The sequence below is a fragment of the Poeciliopsis prolifica genome, unplaced genomic scaffold (assembly GCF_027474105.1).
Source record: "Poeciliopsis prolifica strain line A6 unplaced genomic scaffold, Auburn_PproV2 SCAFFOLD030, whole genome shotgun sequence".
Taxonomy (NCBI): domain Eukaryota; kingdom Metazoa; phylum Chordata; class Actinopteri; order Cyprinodontiformes; family Poeciliidae; genus Poeciliopsis; species Poeciliopsis prolifica.
The window spans coordinates 6451446-6471744 of record NW_026562405.1 but is presented as its reverse complement, the minus strand read 5'-3'; the positions used below and the strand labels follow the sequence as shown (position 1 = coordinate 6471744).

The window sequence follows — 20299 nt, the reverse complement described above, 5'->3', positions numbered from 1 at the left end:
AAACCAAATGCAGGTTTTAGTCCAAACCTGCATCCCTTTCACAAGTATAATAGTTCCAGATCTGAACTAAAAGAATCATTCCTGCATGTTAAAACCTCAACCAAACCATCAAACATGACAGGAAGTTGTCTTCTAATTTTACCTCACTGCCGATAAAAAAATAAACTTACTGTCAGGCTTTTATTGATAATACACACAATAGCATCTCTAAAAAATGTTATTTCTGGCTGAACAATACAGTAGCTTCTACATTTATTATTTTATGTTTTGTGCTTTTTTGCTGATAAATAAGGTTATGAATACACATAGACTTGATGACATTTGTGCCATTCTGCGTCTGCAAACTTCAGGAAGAATTTGATGATCTGAAGCTGATGTGAAGGGAAGCAGCAGTTTTCTGTCTGAACAGGAAGTGAAGGTGCTAGTATGTTAGCATGTTAGCAAGCAAGCAAGCATCAACTCAATGAAAACAATTTTAATCCAAACATTTGACACTTTTTGGTGGTTTTCATTTGAAATGTTTGGCCATTTACATCAGCAGCAGATTGTTTGTTACATTTTAAATGGTTCATTTTGTTGCATTGCTGCTCAAAATGCAGCTGAGTTTCAGTTTTGTCTTTCTTCACTGACATCAGACTCTCAGGGTGCTCTGGTGTTTTCTAACTCAGCTGGGGTTGCAGAGGCAGTGAATTTTAGAAAAGCAGATTTAAGGCGTTATGTAATGCCGCAGCATCACTGCAGTTTGAACTATAAGGCATGCTTTATTTAAACGCCCAAGCTGTCGATGTAAATGGTGTTACCTCTCTGAGGTGACGCACACTGAGGATAATTGGTCTCCCAGAGAGATTTTAGGAGTTCACAGCTTTCCATTTCTGGTTTGAAATCTCCGCAAACTGAGTCACCGTCCAGAACTTTGCTGTTTTCTTTGAGTCATAGAGTTTTTACCCCAGAAAGTGATTTGGTTCATCTCCTTCCATGAAAGGCTGTTAAACCCTGATCTGTTCCTCTTTCACCAACATCGATGCTCTTCTGGGATTTCATGTATTCCAGCTTTTCTCAGCCTCTTTCACTTCAGATCTGCTCAGAGTTCTGCAGAACCGTTTGGACCAAACTAAAACAAATCTCTTTTTTATTGGAAAAAACATACAGTTTTTAGCTTTTCTTTGCTCTCTGAAGAGTCAGTGGATGATGGTTTTGAAGGAAATAAGAAATCATTTTTTTTTGCCACATTTTAAAAATAAATCCAATATTCTAGTGTTGATCATCATCATTGATCCTTTTCAACTCCAAACCCAAAAAGTTACATAGAAGGCAAAAAAATATTTATTATTTAGAAAAGTAGTCAAATTATAATGATGATGAACTATTAAAGAAAATTCAAAATAATTTTATGATAGCACAAGATGAATTATAAATCCAAGCTGATTTATTGCAGGGATTAAATATCTTCACCATAAAACTTAGTTATAACATGGCAGAATAATATTTCTATCTTTATTATTACTACTCAGTGTCTTAATTAAATTGTTTTCATTCTGAATATTATGTGATTCAGTTTGTTATAAAAATACTAAACATCTTTATTTTGCATTAATTTAGCCAAACGTATCACTACTTACATGTTGCTTATTGTTCTTTTCTTTTTCTCTTCCATCATCAGATTAAACTCTGAGCCTGCAGCCTCATGAATCCAGCTAGCCTCATTAGCTCTTAGCTTGCTAGCCTTTACAGCTAATGTTTATAACCTTCAAGGTTTCCAAAGATATTTTTGACAAAATTAAACAAAATTTTTTCTAAAAATGAAAATTTGTGCAGATATTTCCATCAAACTTCAGACATCTGAATTTTTTAGGCAGTTTAAATATTTGACAGAAAGAAAAATTCCTCATTTCTGGGTTATGAATGTATTCATAACTTTGTGCAAGTTCTAGAAAATAGAAAATTACAAAATATTTAAATCCCTTCAACCTTTTTCCCACCTTGTGGCATTATACCAGCCACAGGGCAACTTTGATTTCTATTGTGAGCCAGACTACACAAAATGCTCCATAACAGAATACATTCATTTATAGATAAAAATCTGAAAAGTGCGGCCTGCATCTGCTTTCAGTTGATCCTTTGAGGTCAGCAGGTCCAGCTGTACAAGACAAACAGCCCGACTCAGGTCCAGATTCTTGATCTGGTCGTTTTCCAGTTGTTGCAGCGTCGCTTCTGTTTCTAGTTGTGCAGAAACTTTTTTTGCAGTTTTAAACTCAATAAAGTACAACTTAAATTGCAGTGACCTTTAGAGTTGTGAGAATTAAGATGATACTTAATAGCTAATAATAATAATAATGAACCTCGTTGAGATCTGCAATCTCTTTTTGAAGATGGACATGGAAAAATAGCATCACTGCTTTTTGGGGTGAAATAATAAATAATGGGTTGAAAAAAATAAACATTCATTCCTCTGATTCATGTTTTTGTATCTTTAGGCAGAAAATGTTGGAGTTTGTACATATTTACTGAGATTTACAGAAAAGCAGATTACTGTGTATTTCAGCAAATGTCTGTTTGTGGAAAATAAAGAAACGAACTTGAAGAAAATATTCTGTAGTGGTTGCATTATTCATGTGACGGACATAATAGAGGAAATATGTATGAATGAGACTTTTGTAAGTAGTGAATTAGCTTTATGGGTTTTTAAAGGAAGAACTGGGTCAAACTGCTGGTTCTGGATGGCTGTTTTGGGCAGATAACAGACACTCCCATGTGACCAGAGTCCAGCCATTTTGCCTCCTGAAGTTCTGGAAAGTTCAACTCACAAAGCTGAAAGCAAAACGTTCAAAACAACAGCAAGCTACTGAAGCACTCATTATTCTAGATTTTCTAGATTTTAAAGCATTATTCAATGCAGTGAAAGCCAATATGGGAAGACGTGGATTTAAAAAAGATCTTTGCATGATTTGATGTCATTGGGGCGGGGGGCGGCCACGCCCGGCGAGGAACCCGTTATGACCGCTTGCACTTCTAGTTTACTTGAATTTCTTTTCTTTTTGGAAATTGGAGAGTAAGCTTTGTTACAAGACAGATGTTCAAACTGAAAAAAGAATCAATCGATCATTAGTTGAATTATCATAAAGTGTCTGAAGAACCTGGAGTTGCTGTTTAATCTGTTGTTGCCTTTAGTTTTTATTCCTGTCTTTGATTATTGAGATGCAGAAAAACATTTAAGATTTTCAGACTTTTTACTGCTGATTCATCTGAAAGGTTTAGAAAAATTCTGTTGGATTTTTGTAACAGAAAAATATTTTTCTGTAAATGATGTTTGAGTTTTGTTTGTTTCATTAATAACGGGTTGATTATCAAATAAAAATGAGCAAAACAAAATCTGATCTTGATTTTTGACATTTTTGAAATTTAGTTTTATCTCAAGTTCTGTAAATATAAAAAATATGTTTTTGAAAATCTCTTTAGTATTATTTCTGTCATTTGCAGCATTTGTCAGATGAACAGCCATGTTCTTGTTTCCAATTTATGGTTTATTTTTGAAGGATTTTATTCTGAAAAATGAAAACGGTTTCTATCTCTCTGAGTTTGTTCGGTACCGATTCTGTACCAACACCACCATGTTCTGTCAATAAAAGACTTCATCACTCAAAATGCAGACCTGTGGCTTTGGGTGACTGGATTTAGCTCCTCAATATGAAATAACTTTACTTTTTTACCTTCCCTGCTGGACGGTAACATGTTTCAGTATGTCTGCTCAGTAGGACCACTGTTGTCTCGACTTACTGTAATTAGAAAGGACAGTTAATGTTATTAAATTCTGACATAACAAAAGTTACAGCCAACTAAAAAATCTATAAAACCAGAACACAATCATAACTTTAAAGTTGTATTTAGCTTACTTAATGGTGATTTAAAGGAAACAATAACATTTTAAAAACTTGCTAAAATTCTGATAAAATCATAAAGTAAATGTGTTGACAGAAGTGCTGTTATAGGGTTCGGGGTGTCACTGTGTGTTTCGGTTCCACATCTTGGTCTCCACCAGAGGGCGCAGTTGACCCAGTAGCCAGAGATGTGAAAGGTGGAGCCAGCAGGTGTGTTCCTGATCACCTGTAAGCCATCAGCTGCCAGTCCCTCCATACTTCGGTGTTTGTCCCAAACCTCTGTGATCCCTCATGGTTTCCCTCTACGCTCCCTCCAGAACCATCGTCCTGAATCAGAACTGAACTACAGCAGGAATCAGTTTGTGATGGTTGGATCCTGCAGAGAGACGATCAGATTCACCTCCAGACCAAACGAGCAGCTTCCTCTCAGTGAGTCCAGCTGCAGGAGAGAAAAGAGGAAACTGCAGCTGGAGGGAATCTGAACTGGGACAGAGGAAAGCTGTGGTTCACTGATCCAGGAGATTCACTATATTACCAAAACTGACTTATAAATGATCTTCAGTGACATCCCATTTCTAATCCATAGGAATGGGATGGGTCCACCGTTTGCAGCTGGAACAGCTTCAGGCTGTTTATAGGGACTTTCTTCCAGAAGCCTATTTGTGAGGTCACTTACTGATGTTGGACAAGAAGGCCTGGCTCTCAGTCTCTGATTCGTCCCAAAGTGTTCTGTCGGGTTGAGGTCAGGACTCTTCAAAATTATCATAATATATTTGTATGATAATTTTGTGATACTTTTTATTCTTTACTTAAAAATTAAAAGCATTTTAAAAAACTATTACTATATCAATTAAAAACTAGCAAAGACACTCTGAAAATTAATTAAAGCCAATTGAATTACACAAACAAAATTAAAAAATTAAACTATAATGAAAACCCCAAACTATTTTACTATTATGACCCGATTCCTGACAAAGCATTTCAGTCACATTGTGCTCTGTACTTTGACTAGGTCATTGCAACGTCTTGATTTCTCTGCCACAGAGATACGTTGACTCTGGTGAGCCAACATCCCGTTTTCTGCCTCTGATAGGTTTTCCTCCAGGATTGTCCTGATTTAGCTCCATCCATCTCCTGCAGCATGATGCTGCCACCACCATGTTTCACCTTGGATGTTGTGTGTTTATTTTGCATGTAAATCAAACATGATGAAGGTAAAAGTGAAATGACATTTGGAGAAAATCCAATTTTCCTTGATTAACCCAGGAAGTGTATTTTATATTTGTCAACCAGTATTTACTTTGATGTATATATTTAATAATATGCAATCTGCATGGATTTTATGCTCATGCTATGGAATGATTGCCACCCACTACCTTATGTTTTCTCACTTTTGTGTGTTTTTCTTGTTGGAAATCTATAAAATCAATACAAATATTTACAAAAAAGGTTTTTAATTATTTTATTGTATTTTTATTCATAGTTTTTCAAATGAATCACTCTAAAAAAACTCAGAAATTCATTGTTCTCTGTTCATTTTAATCTTTATCATCAGAGCATCAGTTTAAATCCGGATGAATCAGCTCCACATCACCAGCTGTTGCATCTTTTCTGCTGAAGCTGCAGAGAAACTGAAACATTTCAGTGGAAGCAGGGTTGAAAAACTCAGACTTTAAAAAAAAGAAAACTTAACAGCAGCATCCATGTTTCTACGTTCAGCCATTAGAGCGCTGCTACACACGTATAAATTCTGGTTTCAGCTTTTGCAGGATCAAGCCTGATGCAGCGATGAAGACAATCAGATTAATTTTAGATCATAAGAAGGTGACTTCATGAATCCTCCTCTATCCAACAGAACCTCAGGTTCTGACCGCATCATGCAACCTCTGCTCTTCCTGCAGTAAACTAACGGATCCGAACCCATAAACCACACCTGGATGGTTTTTCAAAAGATGATTTATGATTAAACTTGGGAACTGAAGACCAAACTTCCTGAAGGTTTGCTTCTGGAACGTTTCATCCATCTTCCTCCAGTCTGCACCAGTTCAATACCAGTTGGTGCACGAGATCATGAAGCACATGTTGTCCACCATCCTGTTTCCGATCCTGCACTGGGGCAGCTCACCTGACGACTCTGAGGAGGAGAACTACATTAATTCATCAGAAATAAACGTCTTCATTTTCACATTTCTCTGTTTCTACCTTCAGAAGATTCAGCCTCCTCAGGCTTCTTATGTTCTTCAGCTCCTCCTCTTTGCTCCTCATCCTCCTTCTCATGACTCTGACCTCCTCCCATCGTCAATTTTCAGACCTGAGCAGAAAACCAGTTAATGCTTGGACTTTTATTCTGAAAATCCAGCAGCTTGCTGCCCCCTACCTGAGCCATGAGCCAGGCAGGTGGCACAACGAAGGCAAGAGTTTACTTCCTGTGTCCACCAACAGTTACATCCCATAATAAGCTCCATGTAGCTGCCAAAACCAATTTTACATAAATTCAAACTGTTTTATTCTGACAGAAAGACAGATTAGAAACTTTATGTAGAATATTTCATTAAAGTTGAATGCTCTGTGTGTGTGTGTGTGTGTGTGGTGTGTGTGTGTGTGTGTGTGTGTGTGTGTGTGTGTGTGTGTGGGTGGGTGTGTATGTGTGTGTGTGTGTGTGTGTGTTCTTCTTAAGTCACATATAATGGAAAATATTGTGCAAATTGTCCCACAATTCACTTTGACATGAAATGACAGAAATTATATCCCTCATAAGTCACATAAAAATCTGATTTGATCAAAATATAATTCTAGCTAAGATCTGCATTTGTTCCATTTTTGTCATACGTCTGTATGTTTCATAAAAATGTGCAGGTGTGTGTGTGTGCAGGTGTGTGTGTGCAGGTGTGTGTGTGCAGGTGTGTGGACAGAGATGGACAGTGGTGATAGACAGAAAGTGGACAAGACGTCTGTCCTGGTTATCAGATCGTCTTTGATCAGATCGGAGGAAGCAGATGATCGGGTCACTTTCCTCTTTTCAATAGTGTGAGGAAATGCATGCTGGGAAATTAAAATCACCTCCATTCCCTCAAACAGGACTTTTATGCTCTGCTGTATTTATATTTATGTTACAGTGGAAAAACTCAGAGAAGGTCACTAATCATTATCTTCAAGTCATCAAATCTAACATCCAGGTCACCTCTGACCTTTAACCTTTGCTGCAGAACATTCTCTCCTCCTTTCCTGACGGATTGAACTGAACATCTTCTCTAACTTCAGAATTGCTTCAGTCATGACCTTCATCATCGTCCAGTCTCCTCCTCCTCCTCCTTATCGTCTGATTAGATCAGATCGGTCTAAAAATAACTCTGTCCTCTCAGGTCCTGATGTTGTCTGTCTGTCCTCATCCATCCAGAACCACAGCATGTCTGAGACTCCGATTCAGCAGCAGGCTGGTTCCGCAAAACCACAGATGGCTACCAAATGGGCAGTATCATGTAGAATCTACATTTTTAGCTTTAATTATGTCATAATGTGTCCCTCATCAAAACATACCAGGAGTGTTGACTTGAGTCTTTCATACCCTTAAATTTCTTTTTCAACCTTTCAGCTGGGCTAAACGCTCAGGTGGACCTAGCCCTGCCTTTGAGGCACAGCTCCTCCCACAATCAACTCCTTCAGACTAGCCAGCAGCAATTAGCAAACACCTAGTGGAAATGAGCATTTGGTGAGCTCATCATCGGAGCTCCTTCTTAGAGTAACGCTGGTGAAAACGTTAAACGAGGAGCCATGTGACAACTTCCTGAAGGTGGAGTTTCAGAAAGAGCAAGAGTTTTTAAAGAGACAGACCCAATTTCAAGGCGTTAATTCACAAAGTCTAACTTCTTTTAAGTCATATTCAGGATATGTATAACAACTCTAGGTAACACAGCAACATGACTCTGCTATAAAATGGCACAGTATGCCTGGAAAACACATAATACTGCACCTTTAAATATGTGCAGAGGGAAGAGATGAACAAGAAGAACCAGAAAACCCAACAGAAAGAAAGGCGAGAGATGAAACCGACCCAAACCAAGTTGTTCCGATCCAAAAACAAAGTCAGAGCAAGTTTTAGTTAATGAAACAGAGGCAGAGGGGCCATCTGTGAGGAGTAATAATATTATTGATCAGTCCTCCCAGACCCAGCGGTCCTCACGACCCAGAACAGAAAAAGGATGGATGGATGGTGACAGCAGTTAATGAACCCCAGCCTCCATAAATCAGCCATCCTTCAGAATCAAACACAGGAACTTGGATTTCACCCAATCCAGTTGCTAATCCAGTTTTTTCATAATTCCAGTTTAACTGCGGATTTCTCCAGATTTCCCCTGAATGTCCAGTTAAGAGTGAAGATGGTTCCGACCCGGCAGAAAATCTGCTTTGTTTTTCATTCATGCATGTTTCAGTGGCTGCATAAAATCTAAAGAAATGCGGGACGGTTCGCCAGTTGGAATGACCTCTGACCTCTTCATCAGTGCAGATAAATTAAACCTGAACTGTTTTATTCTCAGACTGTTTATCTGTTGTCCCCGCTGCTGCCCCCTACAGGACAGCCGGACCTGGGATGAGGATCTGGAATAGAATTGAACGTCTTCCCACCTAATCGGGCCCTGGGGGTCCGGGGAGGTCCGTGTCTCTGTCTGACGGCGGTTCCGATCAGCTTCCGATGTTTCCAGGTAGAAAATCTGCTCCGAAGTGTCAGCTGAGCGGAGCTGCAGAGATCCTAGAGAGAGAGAAGACGCATCACTCCGAGGCCTATAGCTGATACTAACGTCTCCAGGAGTCTGAGCTGAGTTCAGAACCACATGGACAATAAAGTTATTCCGATAAAGTGATATTGTTGTTTTGAGATCATTTTCAAGTAATATATTGGCATAATCATTTAAGCTCAATCAACTTTAAATACTGGAACTGGGAGACATTTTAAATATCCAAAATAAATAAGCAACAAAAGCAAGAATAAACAAAATTACCCTTAAAACTAACAGAACAATGAAATCGTCTATTGATTTAATGATTATTATACATCTGTCCCCTCGGTCAACATTACTGGTCAGAGTGATGGCTCTCACGCTCTTCCACTGGTCTTTGTTGCACCGCAGTGAAAAACAACAGGGCACCTTACGTCAGTGGAAGAGCCCTCTGTGATTGGCTGAGAGCGAGCAGCGTGAAGCTGGTTGCTATTCGCAAGAGGAGCCGCTCTGATTGGATTTATGGATTCACGCACTGATTGTTAAGAAACGTCAGTCTGGAAATGTGAGAGCAACACCTGCTGGAGACAAACAGGAGGACAAGAACCAATTCAATAAATTTAAAGTGTGAATCAGTCAGAACCTGCAAAAAGTGTGAATCAGTCAGAACCTGCAAAACCAACTGGACAAACAAATGACACTTAGCAGCTAAAATCAGGCTGGAAAGCCTGATCTGGATGTAGTTTGATTTCTATGGAGATCAATGATGGAGGCACGCATTGTGTGCAATCTGCATGTTTTAGTATCAGTCCGATGCAAAGTAAATGCAAAATCAATATATAAATACAATAGTTTTTAACATGACAAACAGAGACGGTAGAAAAACAAAAAAAAAATCCTTAAAAAAAGCTATATAAATCCACAGAATTTTAGATCAAATTAAAACTGAATTTTTTCTTAGATTTCAGAAACTACTATGTAAAAATGAAATTACATTTCAGGAGGGAATCTGAAACTAAACAGCCCAATGCTGACAATAACTTGGGATTGGTGTTATCGCAACAATCCTGGAAAAATTATGTTAAAAAAAAAGAAAAAAATAATATAAAGAATAATTCGAACAATGTACATGTTTTACCATAGAATAACTAAAATTACTTTACATTTGTAATTGATGTAATGAAAGCAATAATAACATTAATAAATAAAATTGAAAATACAAAACTAGAATTCTTCAGAAACAAATGGGCAAAAATTACTCGTAAAAATAAAAAAACTAGATGAATAAAAAGGAGACGAATATATAAATCTGAACCTTTAAAGAAGAAAATAAAGAAGATCTTTGAGTTTTATAACGAACATACCAAATATTTGAGTCGTAGCACAGAAATAGCTCGACGCGCCATACGCGCTTACGTCACTACGGGAACCCCGAAGCGGAAGTCAACACGTGGGGCCGAAGGTAGGAGCCGCGAGCTAGCTTTAGGTTCATACTAGTTCACAGAGCGCGTGAGGCTGCTGGACCGCCTGATAATAACTTTGATCTCTGTTCCTGTTTAAGAAAAGAACGGTTTGTTTCTGCTGGAGCTGAACGTTCTCCTTCACCCTCCTCCTCCTCTTCATCATGGCTGTCAGAGCCTCCTTCGAGAAGAACAACGAGATCGGCTGCTTCGCCAAACTCACCAACACCTACTGCCTCGTGGCCATCGGAGGCTCCGAAAACTTCTACAGGTGGGTCTCCACCTGGCGCGCACGCGCCCCGGTTCTGACGGCAGTCAAACATCTGGGCGAAGCGGCTAAACCCGGAGTTCTGACTGCGAGGCAACAGCAGCCTTTACGCCACTAGCACCGACCAGCAGCGGTACCAGGTGATCCAGCTGGGCTAAACCAGAAGCACCAGAGCAGAACCCAGTTCTTCGAGCTGTCTGGGTCAGAACCAGACCGGATCAGAACACCTGCTGACTTCCGGAACCTTTGGCCCAGTTCCAAATTATGATGAGACGCTAACTAGCCTCATTCAATTCAGTTTGTTTACAGAGCGTCAATTAACAATAAATGTCATCTGGAAGCCTTGAGCAATAAAAGTTTGCATGCATGTGGTGACAGTGGGGAGGAAAAACAGGAAGAAACTTCCAGCAGAACCAGAAAACTGAACTTGTTCACCCAGGGGCTGGATTTGGACCCTGGATGGGCAACTTCAGGCCTCCAGGGTCTGTGTGTTGGAAGTGTCTCCACTTCAACACACCTGAGTCAAATAATGAGTCATTAGCAGGACTGACTGTACTTAGGAGGTGATTCAGCTATTGGACCAGGGAGCCATCTGAGAGTTGCAGGACACTGGCCCTCGAAGACCAGGCTTCCCACCGGTGCGTTGAGTTAAAAGTAAAAAAGGAATAGCAGTTATATCAGAAAAATAACTGGGAGAAAACAAAGAGTGAACAGCAAATTATGGAAATTGGAGAGTAGAAGAAGAAAAAGAGGAGTGGTCAGTTTGTCCTCCAGCAGACAAGCCACAAGGACGGATCAGGAGAATTGTTTTTCTGGACGGAATCTACAATTAATAAATCCATTTCAAAATAAAATTTACTACGTTTACAGTAGTAAATAAAAAACAATAAAATTGACAATTAAACTTCTTTAAGTAAAAAGGAAATATGACTCTTCAAAAACATCCAAATATGAGTTTTCAGGCATCTGGTTTTTTATAGAAGTCTGATTTTTATTGCTAAACTGCAGACAGAAGCTGCATTTAATAATAATTTCTAACTTTTATTAATATTTATTGAAAACAGTGAAAGTAACAATCTTAATGATGCTGCTGGGTTTTATGTCTGTGATAAAAAATTCCGGTCCAGATCTGAGTTTTCCTGCAGGAGGAAATGGCTCTGATTGGGCGACTCTGAAGCTCCCATTGGTCCAAAGAGCAGCCAATCAGAACTCATGGCGGTAGCTATGCTAGTTTTCAAAATGGCTACAGCAAACATTTGGAGAAAACACCAGAGACAGATAGTTGTTCAGCAACAATTAATGTTTTTAAATGGTTTCTTACATTGAGTATTCACTACTGAATCAGTTTATAATCATAATAATATACTTTTTGTGTTTTGCACATAAAAATTAACCTGAAGACAAAAAAATTAAAACTACTACTATAATAAAAAGTAGCAAATACGTTCTTATAAATTAATTATAAGTAACTGAATTAGACAAACAAAAAGTAGGAATGAAATAAAACTAAGCTGTAATGAAAACGTAGAGCTGCTGTAACCCTGGTTTGTGTTTTCAGCGTGTTTGAAGGCGAGCTGTCAGAAACCATCCCCGTGGTTCACGCCTCCATCGCCGGATGCCGGATCATCGGCAGGATGTGTGTCGGTGAGTGGAGCCTCTTCCTCGTTACAGTTCCCTGGTCTGTTAACGAGCCTCTCCTCTTCCTCCCTGTCTTCATCAGGGAACCGCCATGGCCTGCTGGTGCCCAACAACACGACGGACCAGGAGCTGCAGCACATCAGGAACTCCCTGCCGGACGCTGTGCGCATCCAGCGGGTCGAGGAGCGGCTGTCTGCGCTGGGCAACGTGGTGGCCTGCAACGACTACGTGGCGCTGGTCCACCCGGACCTGGACCGGGTGAGAGCCGGTCCTCAGGAGAAGGGCTTGACGATATGATCACAATATTATACCAAGATGTCCTTATCAATTAGGATCAATAATTATTGATTCATTTTTGGTTTTAAATATCTGAAATGCTGCCAGACTGGTGACCATACGCGCTACGTCACTACGGGGTCGCTACTGTTCCACAGTTTTCATTCCCCAGTTTTCACTCCACACTGTTGGTTTTTATTTTTAAGCAGTTATGAGGCGAAACATGAAACTGCTGCTGCGCAAGTTACTCAACAGGTTGTTTCTATGTAAAGAGTGCTAGTTACCGAGCATCCGATGGTGGCCAGGTAACCAAAGAGAGAGAGAGTTGGCTGATTCCTCCAAACGCTAACCCTGGGTTAGTTACGGATACCTACCAAGATGGCTGTCGGGTACAAAGTTTCGCCAACTATGTGTTGAAAATTGTCAGACGTATTATCTATCGACGTTGTTCATGTTTCTATGGCGATATATATCTTAATTGATTTATTGCCCAGCCCTAATGAGTTAGTCCTCCATGTCGTCGTCCTCCACCTCAGGAAACGGAGGAGATCCTGGCCGACACGCTGAAGGTGGAGGTGTTCCGTCAGACGGTTGCTGAGCAGGTTCTGGTCGGGTCCTACTGTGCCTTCAGCAACCAGGGCGGCCTGGTCCACCCCAAGACGTCCATCGAGGACCAGGACGAGCTGTCGTCGCTGCTGCAGGTCCCCCTGGTGGTGAGTCCCGGTCCGCTGGCCCGGTTCAGAGCTCAGTGGAACCAGCGCCGCTATTAACCGTGGGTTTGGTGCGCAGGCCGGCACAGTGAACCGGGGCAGCGAGGTGATCGCGGCAGGGATGGTGGTCAACGACTGGTGCGCGTTCTGCGGCCTGGACACCACGAGCACGGAGCTGTCTGTCATCGAGAGCGTGTTCCGACTCAGCGAGGCGGCGCAGGCGTCCGCCATCGCCACCAGCATGAGGGACTCGCTCATCGACAGGTCAGGCCATCCACACTTATCAGATTCTTGTTTTTACTATAGATCAACTTGGCGTTTCTTTTGTTGCAATAAATCTCAATAAAACATTGAAGATTGGAGCAAAATGTTGATGTTCACTTCTCTACATTTTATCAACCGAAGAAAAAAGACATAAATACTTACGATGAAGAAAATCTCCCGTATGAAACTAAAGTCCGTTTGGAGGTTTGTTTTCTCCAAGCTGCCTAAATTCTTGGTTCCCATGGTTACCAGAGGAGTTAACACCAGAGCTAGTTTGTTGCTAAGAGCGCTCACTCTCTCTTTTTTTGCTGCAAATACAATATGACAAAGACAGTTTGTAACAGAGATGTCACACTGTTATTAAATTTCAAATCCAAACTTTACCCATTCTTAACGTAAATTTAGTCATATAATTTGCCAACTATGAACTTCTAAACTCATTTACATTGGATCTAGTGGCAACACAGGTAGAATAACACTTTGCACCAATCTGAAGCTGGAGACCAGATTAAAATTTGTTGTGCTCATGTCTATTTAATCAATAATTTAGCGGCAAGGTTTTTGAATTGAGAATGTTGCTTATTTGTTGATTAAAATGCAACGTCCAAGTGCTGCAACAGCGATCTGCTCCACCGACATCCCAAACTATCTGGCTGCAGCATCCCAAACTGTCTGGCTGCAGCATCCCAAACTGTCTGGCTGCAGCATCCCAAACTGTCTGGCTGCAGCTGAGGATCGCCTGTTTCCAGGCTCAAACAGCCATGTTTTCTACTATAACCAGTTGGATTTTTCTGGTTTATTCATACTTAACTCATTGATTTCCTGTTTCCCTCAGCATGGCGTAAGAAGCTGCCGCCTCAGTTTGCTGCCATTTTGAAGCTCCGCCCACTAAAGCAGCTGGACATCATTCAGAAACATCTCTGCCATTTTTTAACCACATTCACCAGATCAGAGACTTTGGAGCCTCCAGTCAGGTGGAAGCCACCTTGATGAGCTGAGATCCATTCAGATGAATCGGTCCTGAGCTGATTGGACCTGGATCCACTTCCCGATTCTCTGCAGGAGGAACCACGAAGTGCAGAAAGCTGTGTTTCTGTCAGGAGACAAGCTCAATATGTTGGACGTTTGATGTGTAAAATAAAACTGACTGTTCTCTTTTCATCTGGCTGGCTTTTATTGCATTTTAATCAAATGTTTTGGATGACTATAAACGGGTTTGTTTTCTTGCATGAAACTAAATTTTATTTATAAACTTTTCTTCAGAAATTCAAGTAAAAACAGATCCCTGCATTACATTTTGCGCTAAAATAATTAATTGCTAATTTCCAGCAAACATTTGTCAATTTTGGGTTTAGGTGATACCAACTCCCACCTGCAGGTACTATTTTTCTGCTCTTGCTGTTAAATTATCCAAGACTGTCGAATTTGGTGGCGTTTGGTGCCATCTGCTGACCAAAAGCAGGATCTTCAGTTTTGTGTAAAAATTAAACCTCCAAACATTTCAAAGCTTTCTATATTTTTATTTACTGGCAAACGCTGAGTCAACTCGCAGCAATGCATCCATGTACACCAGCGGATAACAGCGACACCTGATGGAAGCCTAAAGAAAAACACGGTGATACAGCTTGATTATATGACGCACACTTTGCTTTACATACATAGGTTTATGTTTTTGGTTTGAAAAAAACATCTAAAAAATACTAATAGTTAAAAGAAAACAATTATTTATGGCATAAAATCAGTTAACATTTCTATAAAAAAGTGAAGACATGCAGGGTTTGTAGTGCAGAACCAAATGTTTTCTATAAATTCCTGCTAAAGAAGGCAGACTGGGAGCAAGTACAAAACAAGATGATTATTACAAACAACCTAAAAGAAACGAGCCTCATTTTACTGATTCATGTGCAAAACAAAAAGCTCATTCAGTTCCGACATTAAACCGATTTCTCTGTTCAACGTTGTAGTGTTTCTACTGACCAGCAGGAGGCGCCGCCCTCCTGACCTCTAACAGTGGCTCCTCCTCCCTGAAGCTGCAGCGTCACTCTGCTCTGAACACTAACTACGACCGGCCCTGAACGCAGCGTGAGGCTTTCGCTGCTCCTGGGAATCTACGGCGCTAAAAGCTGAGATGTTGTGCTTATGGCTGAGTGAGGGCGGAAATATTGCACATCGGGGTCAAAGGTTAAGCTCCATGTTGGCTGTAAATAAAACTAAGAGTTCAGTTAAAAGGGGTTGAAATGAGCCGGAAATGCATGTTTAGTGTTTGAGACACATTCTCTAATGTGATTGGTCAGTTTGTGTTCTTTCAAGATAAGAGCTTTCTGCCAGTGTGTGAGGAAACAGCAGAGCGCCCTCTGCTGGCGTCTGCAGCTTGTGTTGAATGAACTGAATAAACTAAAGAGTCTGAAGGTGGAGAGGACATCCCATCCTCCTCTTCCTCTTCCTCCCTAGCAGCCGAAGGTCTCCTGCGAGGCGTACACCATGTAGAGGAAGCCGTCCTCGTCCCGCTCCTGCTCGTAGATCTCAGAGATGGGGGTGGACACGGACACCATGCTGTGCTGGTTCACCAGCAGGAAGAAGGCCTGGGTGGGGTTCAGCTGCAGCCGACGCCTGGCGGGGAGGAAGAGAAGGAGCTTCATCACTTCATAATGATGCTAACTTCCTGCAGCTTCACACTAAACAACCAGACTGAATCAAAACCTTCATTATTTAATGATAAAGAAATTTAGAGGCAGAAAATCCTGAGTTCAGAGTTGAAAAGTAAGGAAAGTATTTTTTAATAATCATCTTTAATTGAGGGCTTTTAAATCCATCCTTAGGGTGCTGATTTGATGGGTCTCTGATGTCCTCGGTGGCCTAATAAAGCTACATCCTTATTGAGTTTAAATTAAGTGTCAGACTTTGTTGTTGACGTTGTCTCTAGTTTCAACTTTGCTATGCTGGAGTTTGGTGTTTTCATCATCAATCTTTAATTTCACTCAAGTGAATGAATTTATGTTCCACCAAACCGATTTCTGTGCACCAATCAATCAATCAAATTTTATTTGTATAGCACATTTCAGCAGCAATGCATTTCAAAGTGCTTTACATCATAAACACAAAGTCATGCAACATAGAATAAAATACCAAGTGGTTATTTTTTTTTCCTTTTCTTTTTGTCATGGAATTAAAGCGCCTGTTACCGTCGGACTTTACCGTCCGTTCAAACACGGATATTTGCCGGGCCCCGTTGCCCACAACAGGAAAAGGACAGAAAAAACCAGCTGAGTTTTAATCTGAGTTCTGGAGCAGCAGACGATGTTTACCTGATGATCTTCACCAGCTCACTCATGTTGACGTGATCAGGAACCAGGAACTTGGTCTTGTCCAGAACAGGAAGCTGTTTCTCCCCCTTGTACCGCTCGATGATCACCTGCAGGGGGCGAACAGGAGCAGGACCGATCCTGACAGTTCAAACCATGAATATTCACAGCAACTTTAAATAACACTTCCTGCCCATCAGTAGAGATGATGGCAAAAGCTTCTGGTCTGAATTATAGAAGCTGTTTTTTAAGGAAAATAAAATAAGGCAAAAAAAAAAAAACGTTTTTACCAATGTTTTTTCACCTTTAAATGGTCAGATTTGATCAAATTTATCCTGTATAATTAACTGACTCAATATACTGCTGGGCTCCCAGAAGACAGGAACATTTTAATTGTAATAATTAATTAACTTATAACAAGAATAAATTGGAATTAATGTGAAATTGATTTTTTTTTTCATCTCAAAACATTATTTGTGAATCATTCTTTCAGAAATATACAAATCAATAATAATGTAAAACATCAGCTAAAAGATCCTTTAACATCACTACAGAATTAATAGGGCACTTATTCACAGAAAGTGAACCAGGTGAAGCTAAACCTCCAACTACAGCAGTTCTGGGTAGAACAGATTTACAGATGATGCCTTTTTATCGTATAATCAAGTATCTATGCTACTTTCAGTTGTTATAAAAATACCAAATATAAAAAATATGAAATATGAAAGAGATTTGATTTTGTAATTTAATGCCATGAAATTGGGACTCTGTCTCTTTAAGAAGCTCCTGCTCTTTCAGGAAGTCATCACAACATGGCTCCTCTCGTCATCTTTTAATTTTTCTGCCAGCGTTGTTCTGAGCAACAGCTCCTCCAATAAGCTCAGCAGTTCCAGCAGGTGTTTGCGATTTGAGGATTTCTCAAACATACATGAAGGAATCATGTGTGTTTCCTACATACATGATTCAAAGCAACATCCAGGCCCGTTTTTGATGAGAAAACAACAAAACATGATGTAAAACTAAAAAAGTTGATTTTACACAATACTGCCTGTTTAAATGCTGAACGTTTTTATTTTTGTGCAGTTTTAGCTTCATTGCTGATCTGACTGTTTTGTTTCTTCAGTAAGTTGACTTTTCATAATCTGTTTGTTTATGCCACTTAATTTATTGATTACTAATTTCAGCTCTACTTTTGTCCTGCGTTTTCAGCCTAGCGTAAAATGTTCAGCTAAAGAGGCGTCTGACTCCCTGCTGCTGAATCAGACAGATGCAAACGGACACTGTTCTGATTCCAATCAGACGACCCGATTCAGGATCAATCCGAGAGGCGAGACGAGGACTTACAGGAATCTTGTTGGGATGCTGCTCCCGGATCTGCTGCACCTCTTTGCACCGATCGGCTGTGGATGGAAAGCAGGAGGGGTCAAACCGAGGTTCTGATCCCATTAGAAACGTTTCAGTCAGATGAACCAGAACCATCTGCTTCCTCCTCAGAGCTCATCAAACCAGTCAGAAAACACTTAATACCCAACGCCCCATAAACACATCAGGCTGGGGTCAAAGGTCAGGAAAACTCTGGAATCTGATTGGGCTTTTTGTTCTGGTTCCACTGTAGCAGATTCAGGTGGGTCAGATCAGAACCATCTGATTAATATCAATAGATAATACATGTGATAGAATATTAAATAATTTCACTGAACTCAATCTCCCAGGACCACAAAGCATTCTGGGAGATGTAGGCAGAGGAGCCCTCCCACTGCCTGATGGGATAAATCAGGATAAATTCTGGGTTTATTTTCTAAATTATTAAAACCAGGATGAAAAATAACAAAAACTGGAAAAATAAACAAGGAATTAGACTTAGAAATAAATGTTAAAAAAAAATGTTTAAATAAAACTTGAATTAAGAACAAAAAAATCTGAATAAAATTGGGATTAAACTGCAGTAAAACCGTAAATGATCCGAGCCGTTCTGATGCGACCCGGTCTGTGGACGAGGCCAGGTCCAGTTTTAAATCCAGGTGGGATCATTTCATTGTATCCCAGCAGGTAAAGTAACCGCCTGGCCTCTGGACCGGAACCTGGCCTCTGGACCGGAACCTGGCCTCTGGACCGGAACCTGGCCTCTGGACCGGAACCTGGCCTCTGGACCGGAACCTGGCCTCTGGACCGGAACCTGGCCTGCATGTTCCTGTCAGCTGATAAAAACAAACAAACAAAAAGCAGATTGGCATCCTAAACTCAGAATCTGAGGCGGTTCTGCTGGGTTTCGGTTCAGCAGAACCGCCTGCATGATTCTGCAGCTAAAACCAGAGTCCAGCTGACCTTTAACCCCTGCAGTTCCTCCAGTTCTGCTGGTTTCCTCTGGATCAGGCCCATTATGCAATTATCAGAGTCTGGGCTCCTCCCAGTCCGAACTGGGCCCTCCACCAGAATCAGATTACAGCCGAACCACAGAACACGCGTGACGGGATCAAGTTTCAGCACATGTTGTTTTTCCCCTCCCCAGTAAACACTGAGCGGAACCAGCGGTCCAGTTGTTTTAGCTTCGCTGGCTCTGGTGGTACCGCTGGGTCCAGGCCTGATGTCACACTGACCCAGATGGCCGTTAACCTTCAAACCGAACCTTAAAGCACCAGAACCCACCTATACCCCCTACCTTAGGCTTAAAACGGATCTGGTGGGTCATTTGGACCTCCAGTGGGGCTTTAGCTGCGTCCCCGCTCAGCCTGGAGCCTCTAACGGCCGCAGCAACGCGTCCCCCCCGGCCTACAGGCACCCACCGCCGGGCTCGGCCCACCGGCCGGGCTCCGGCCCGCCGTCTTACCGAAGGTCCTCCGCTGCTTGAAGGGTCTGTCGGACGGCATGGCTGCTGCAGGTGTGTCCGAAAGAAGGGGCTGTAGATCGGGGTCCGCTGCTCTCCGAGGTCCGTCTGTGGATCAGCGGCTGCTCCGGACAAACAAAGCCTGGAAAGCTGTGAGGTCATCAGTGGCTCTTAAAGGGGACGCGCACCTTTTATTCCAGGAGGACTGACAGAGCTCCAGCCTTTTGGGGCCCTAAAGCAGGTTTCACTTTGGGTTCCCAGCACATTGCATAGTTCTCATGTGAAACCACAATTATGTGAGCTTGTGATTGATCGTTCCTATGACAACAACAACAAGCTTAGCATTAGCTTTAGCCTCGTGTCTAACTTATGAACTATGCAGGCACATTACATCTATTACTCAATTAGTTTTTGAGTACTTTACCCTCCTGTGTGTAATTTAGTGCAGCGTGTTACAGCAAAGGGAAAAATAACGCAGAAAAACCTTTGAAGACTAACTGAAAGCCACTGTAAATAAGAGAAATGCGAGACTGGACTGAGGTATATAGAAAGAAAGAAAGAAAGAAAGAAAGAAAGAAAGAAAGAAAGAAAGAAAGAAAGAAAGAAAGAAAGAAAGAAAGAAAGAAAGAAAGAAAGAAAGAAAGAAAGTTGAGGAGGTGCACCGTCTGGGAGGAAGGCGGTTGCTCCAACCAAGGCAGGCTCTTCAACCAACTTACATCTTTTTGGCTGCAATTTACTTTTTTCTTCCAAAAATCTCCCAAGTTATGCAGTGGAATATGGAGTTTGTGGTGCATCTTATGAAACTATTGTCAGATTAATGATATTAATGGCTGTTGAAATATGTCCAGTGATGCATAATGTTCAATTTAATGGATGATCAATTATCTTTTTTTCTCTATATTTGAAGTTGATATTTATAAAATATATGACTACATTATTGTCTGTCTCTCATCTTGGATTTGAGAAA

The 20299-nt window shown here is 40.9% G+C and overlaps 2 protein-coding genes and 1 long non-coding RNA gene across 5 annotated transcripts; 1 reads left to right on the top strand and 2 right to left on the bottom strand.

Moving 5' to 3' along the window:
* Window positions 1–5397: 5397 nt before the first annotated feature.
* Window positions 5398–13449, bottom strand: LOC129372677 (uncharacterized). 3 transcript variants are annotated; one of them, XR_008607270.1, is made up of 4 exons: window positions 13369–13449; window positions 8499–8622; window positions 6078–6186; window positions 5398–6009 (listed from the first exon to the last, which is right to left on the bottom strand). It is a non-coding gene; the product is annotated as an uncharacterized LOC129372677 (long non-coding RNA). The 3 variants fall into 3 exon arrangements; XR_008607271.1 differs by lacking the exon at window positions 13369–13449 and adding an exon at window positions 8972–9164; XR_008607272.1 differs by lacking the exon at window positions 13369–13449 and adding an exon at window positions 8950–8968.
* On the top strand, window positions 10014–14367 carry eif6 (eukaryotic translation initiation factor 6). The gene is made up of 7 exons (XM_055050095.1): window positions 10014–10052; window positions 10152–10321; window positions 11877–11962; window positions 12039–12214; window positions 12769–12945; window positions 13022–13206; window positions 14042–14367. Exons 2-7 carry the CDS (start codon window positions 10215–10217, stop codon window positions 14049–14051), a joined length of 741 nt encoding a protein of 246 aa, XP_054906070.1. The 5' UTR covers window positions 10014–10052; window positions 10152–10214; the 3' UTR covers window positions 14052–14367.
* A 338-nt stretch (window positions 14368–14705) lies between these two features.
* Window positions 14706–19850, bottom strand: map1lc3a (microtubule-associated protein 1 light chain 3 alpha). Its single transcript, XM_055050096.1, has 4 exons — window positions 19336–19850; window positions 17853–17908; window positions 16512–16618; window positions 14706–15816 (listed from the first exon to the last, which is right to left on the bottom strand). The coding sequence occupies exons 1-4, from the start codon at window positions 19373–19375 to the stop codon at window positions 15654–15656; spliced, it is 366 nt and encodes a 121-aa protein (XP_054906071.1). The 5' UTR covers window positions 19376–19850; the 3' UTR covers window positions 14706–15653.
* Between the last annotated feature and the right edge of the window lie 449 nt (window positions 19851–20299).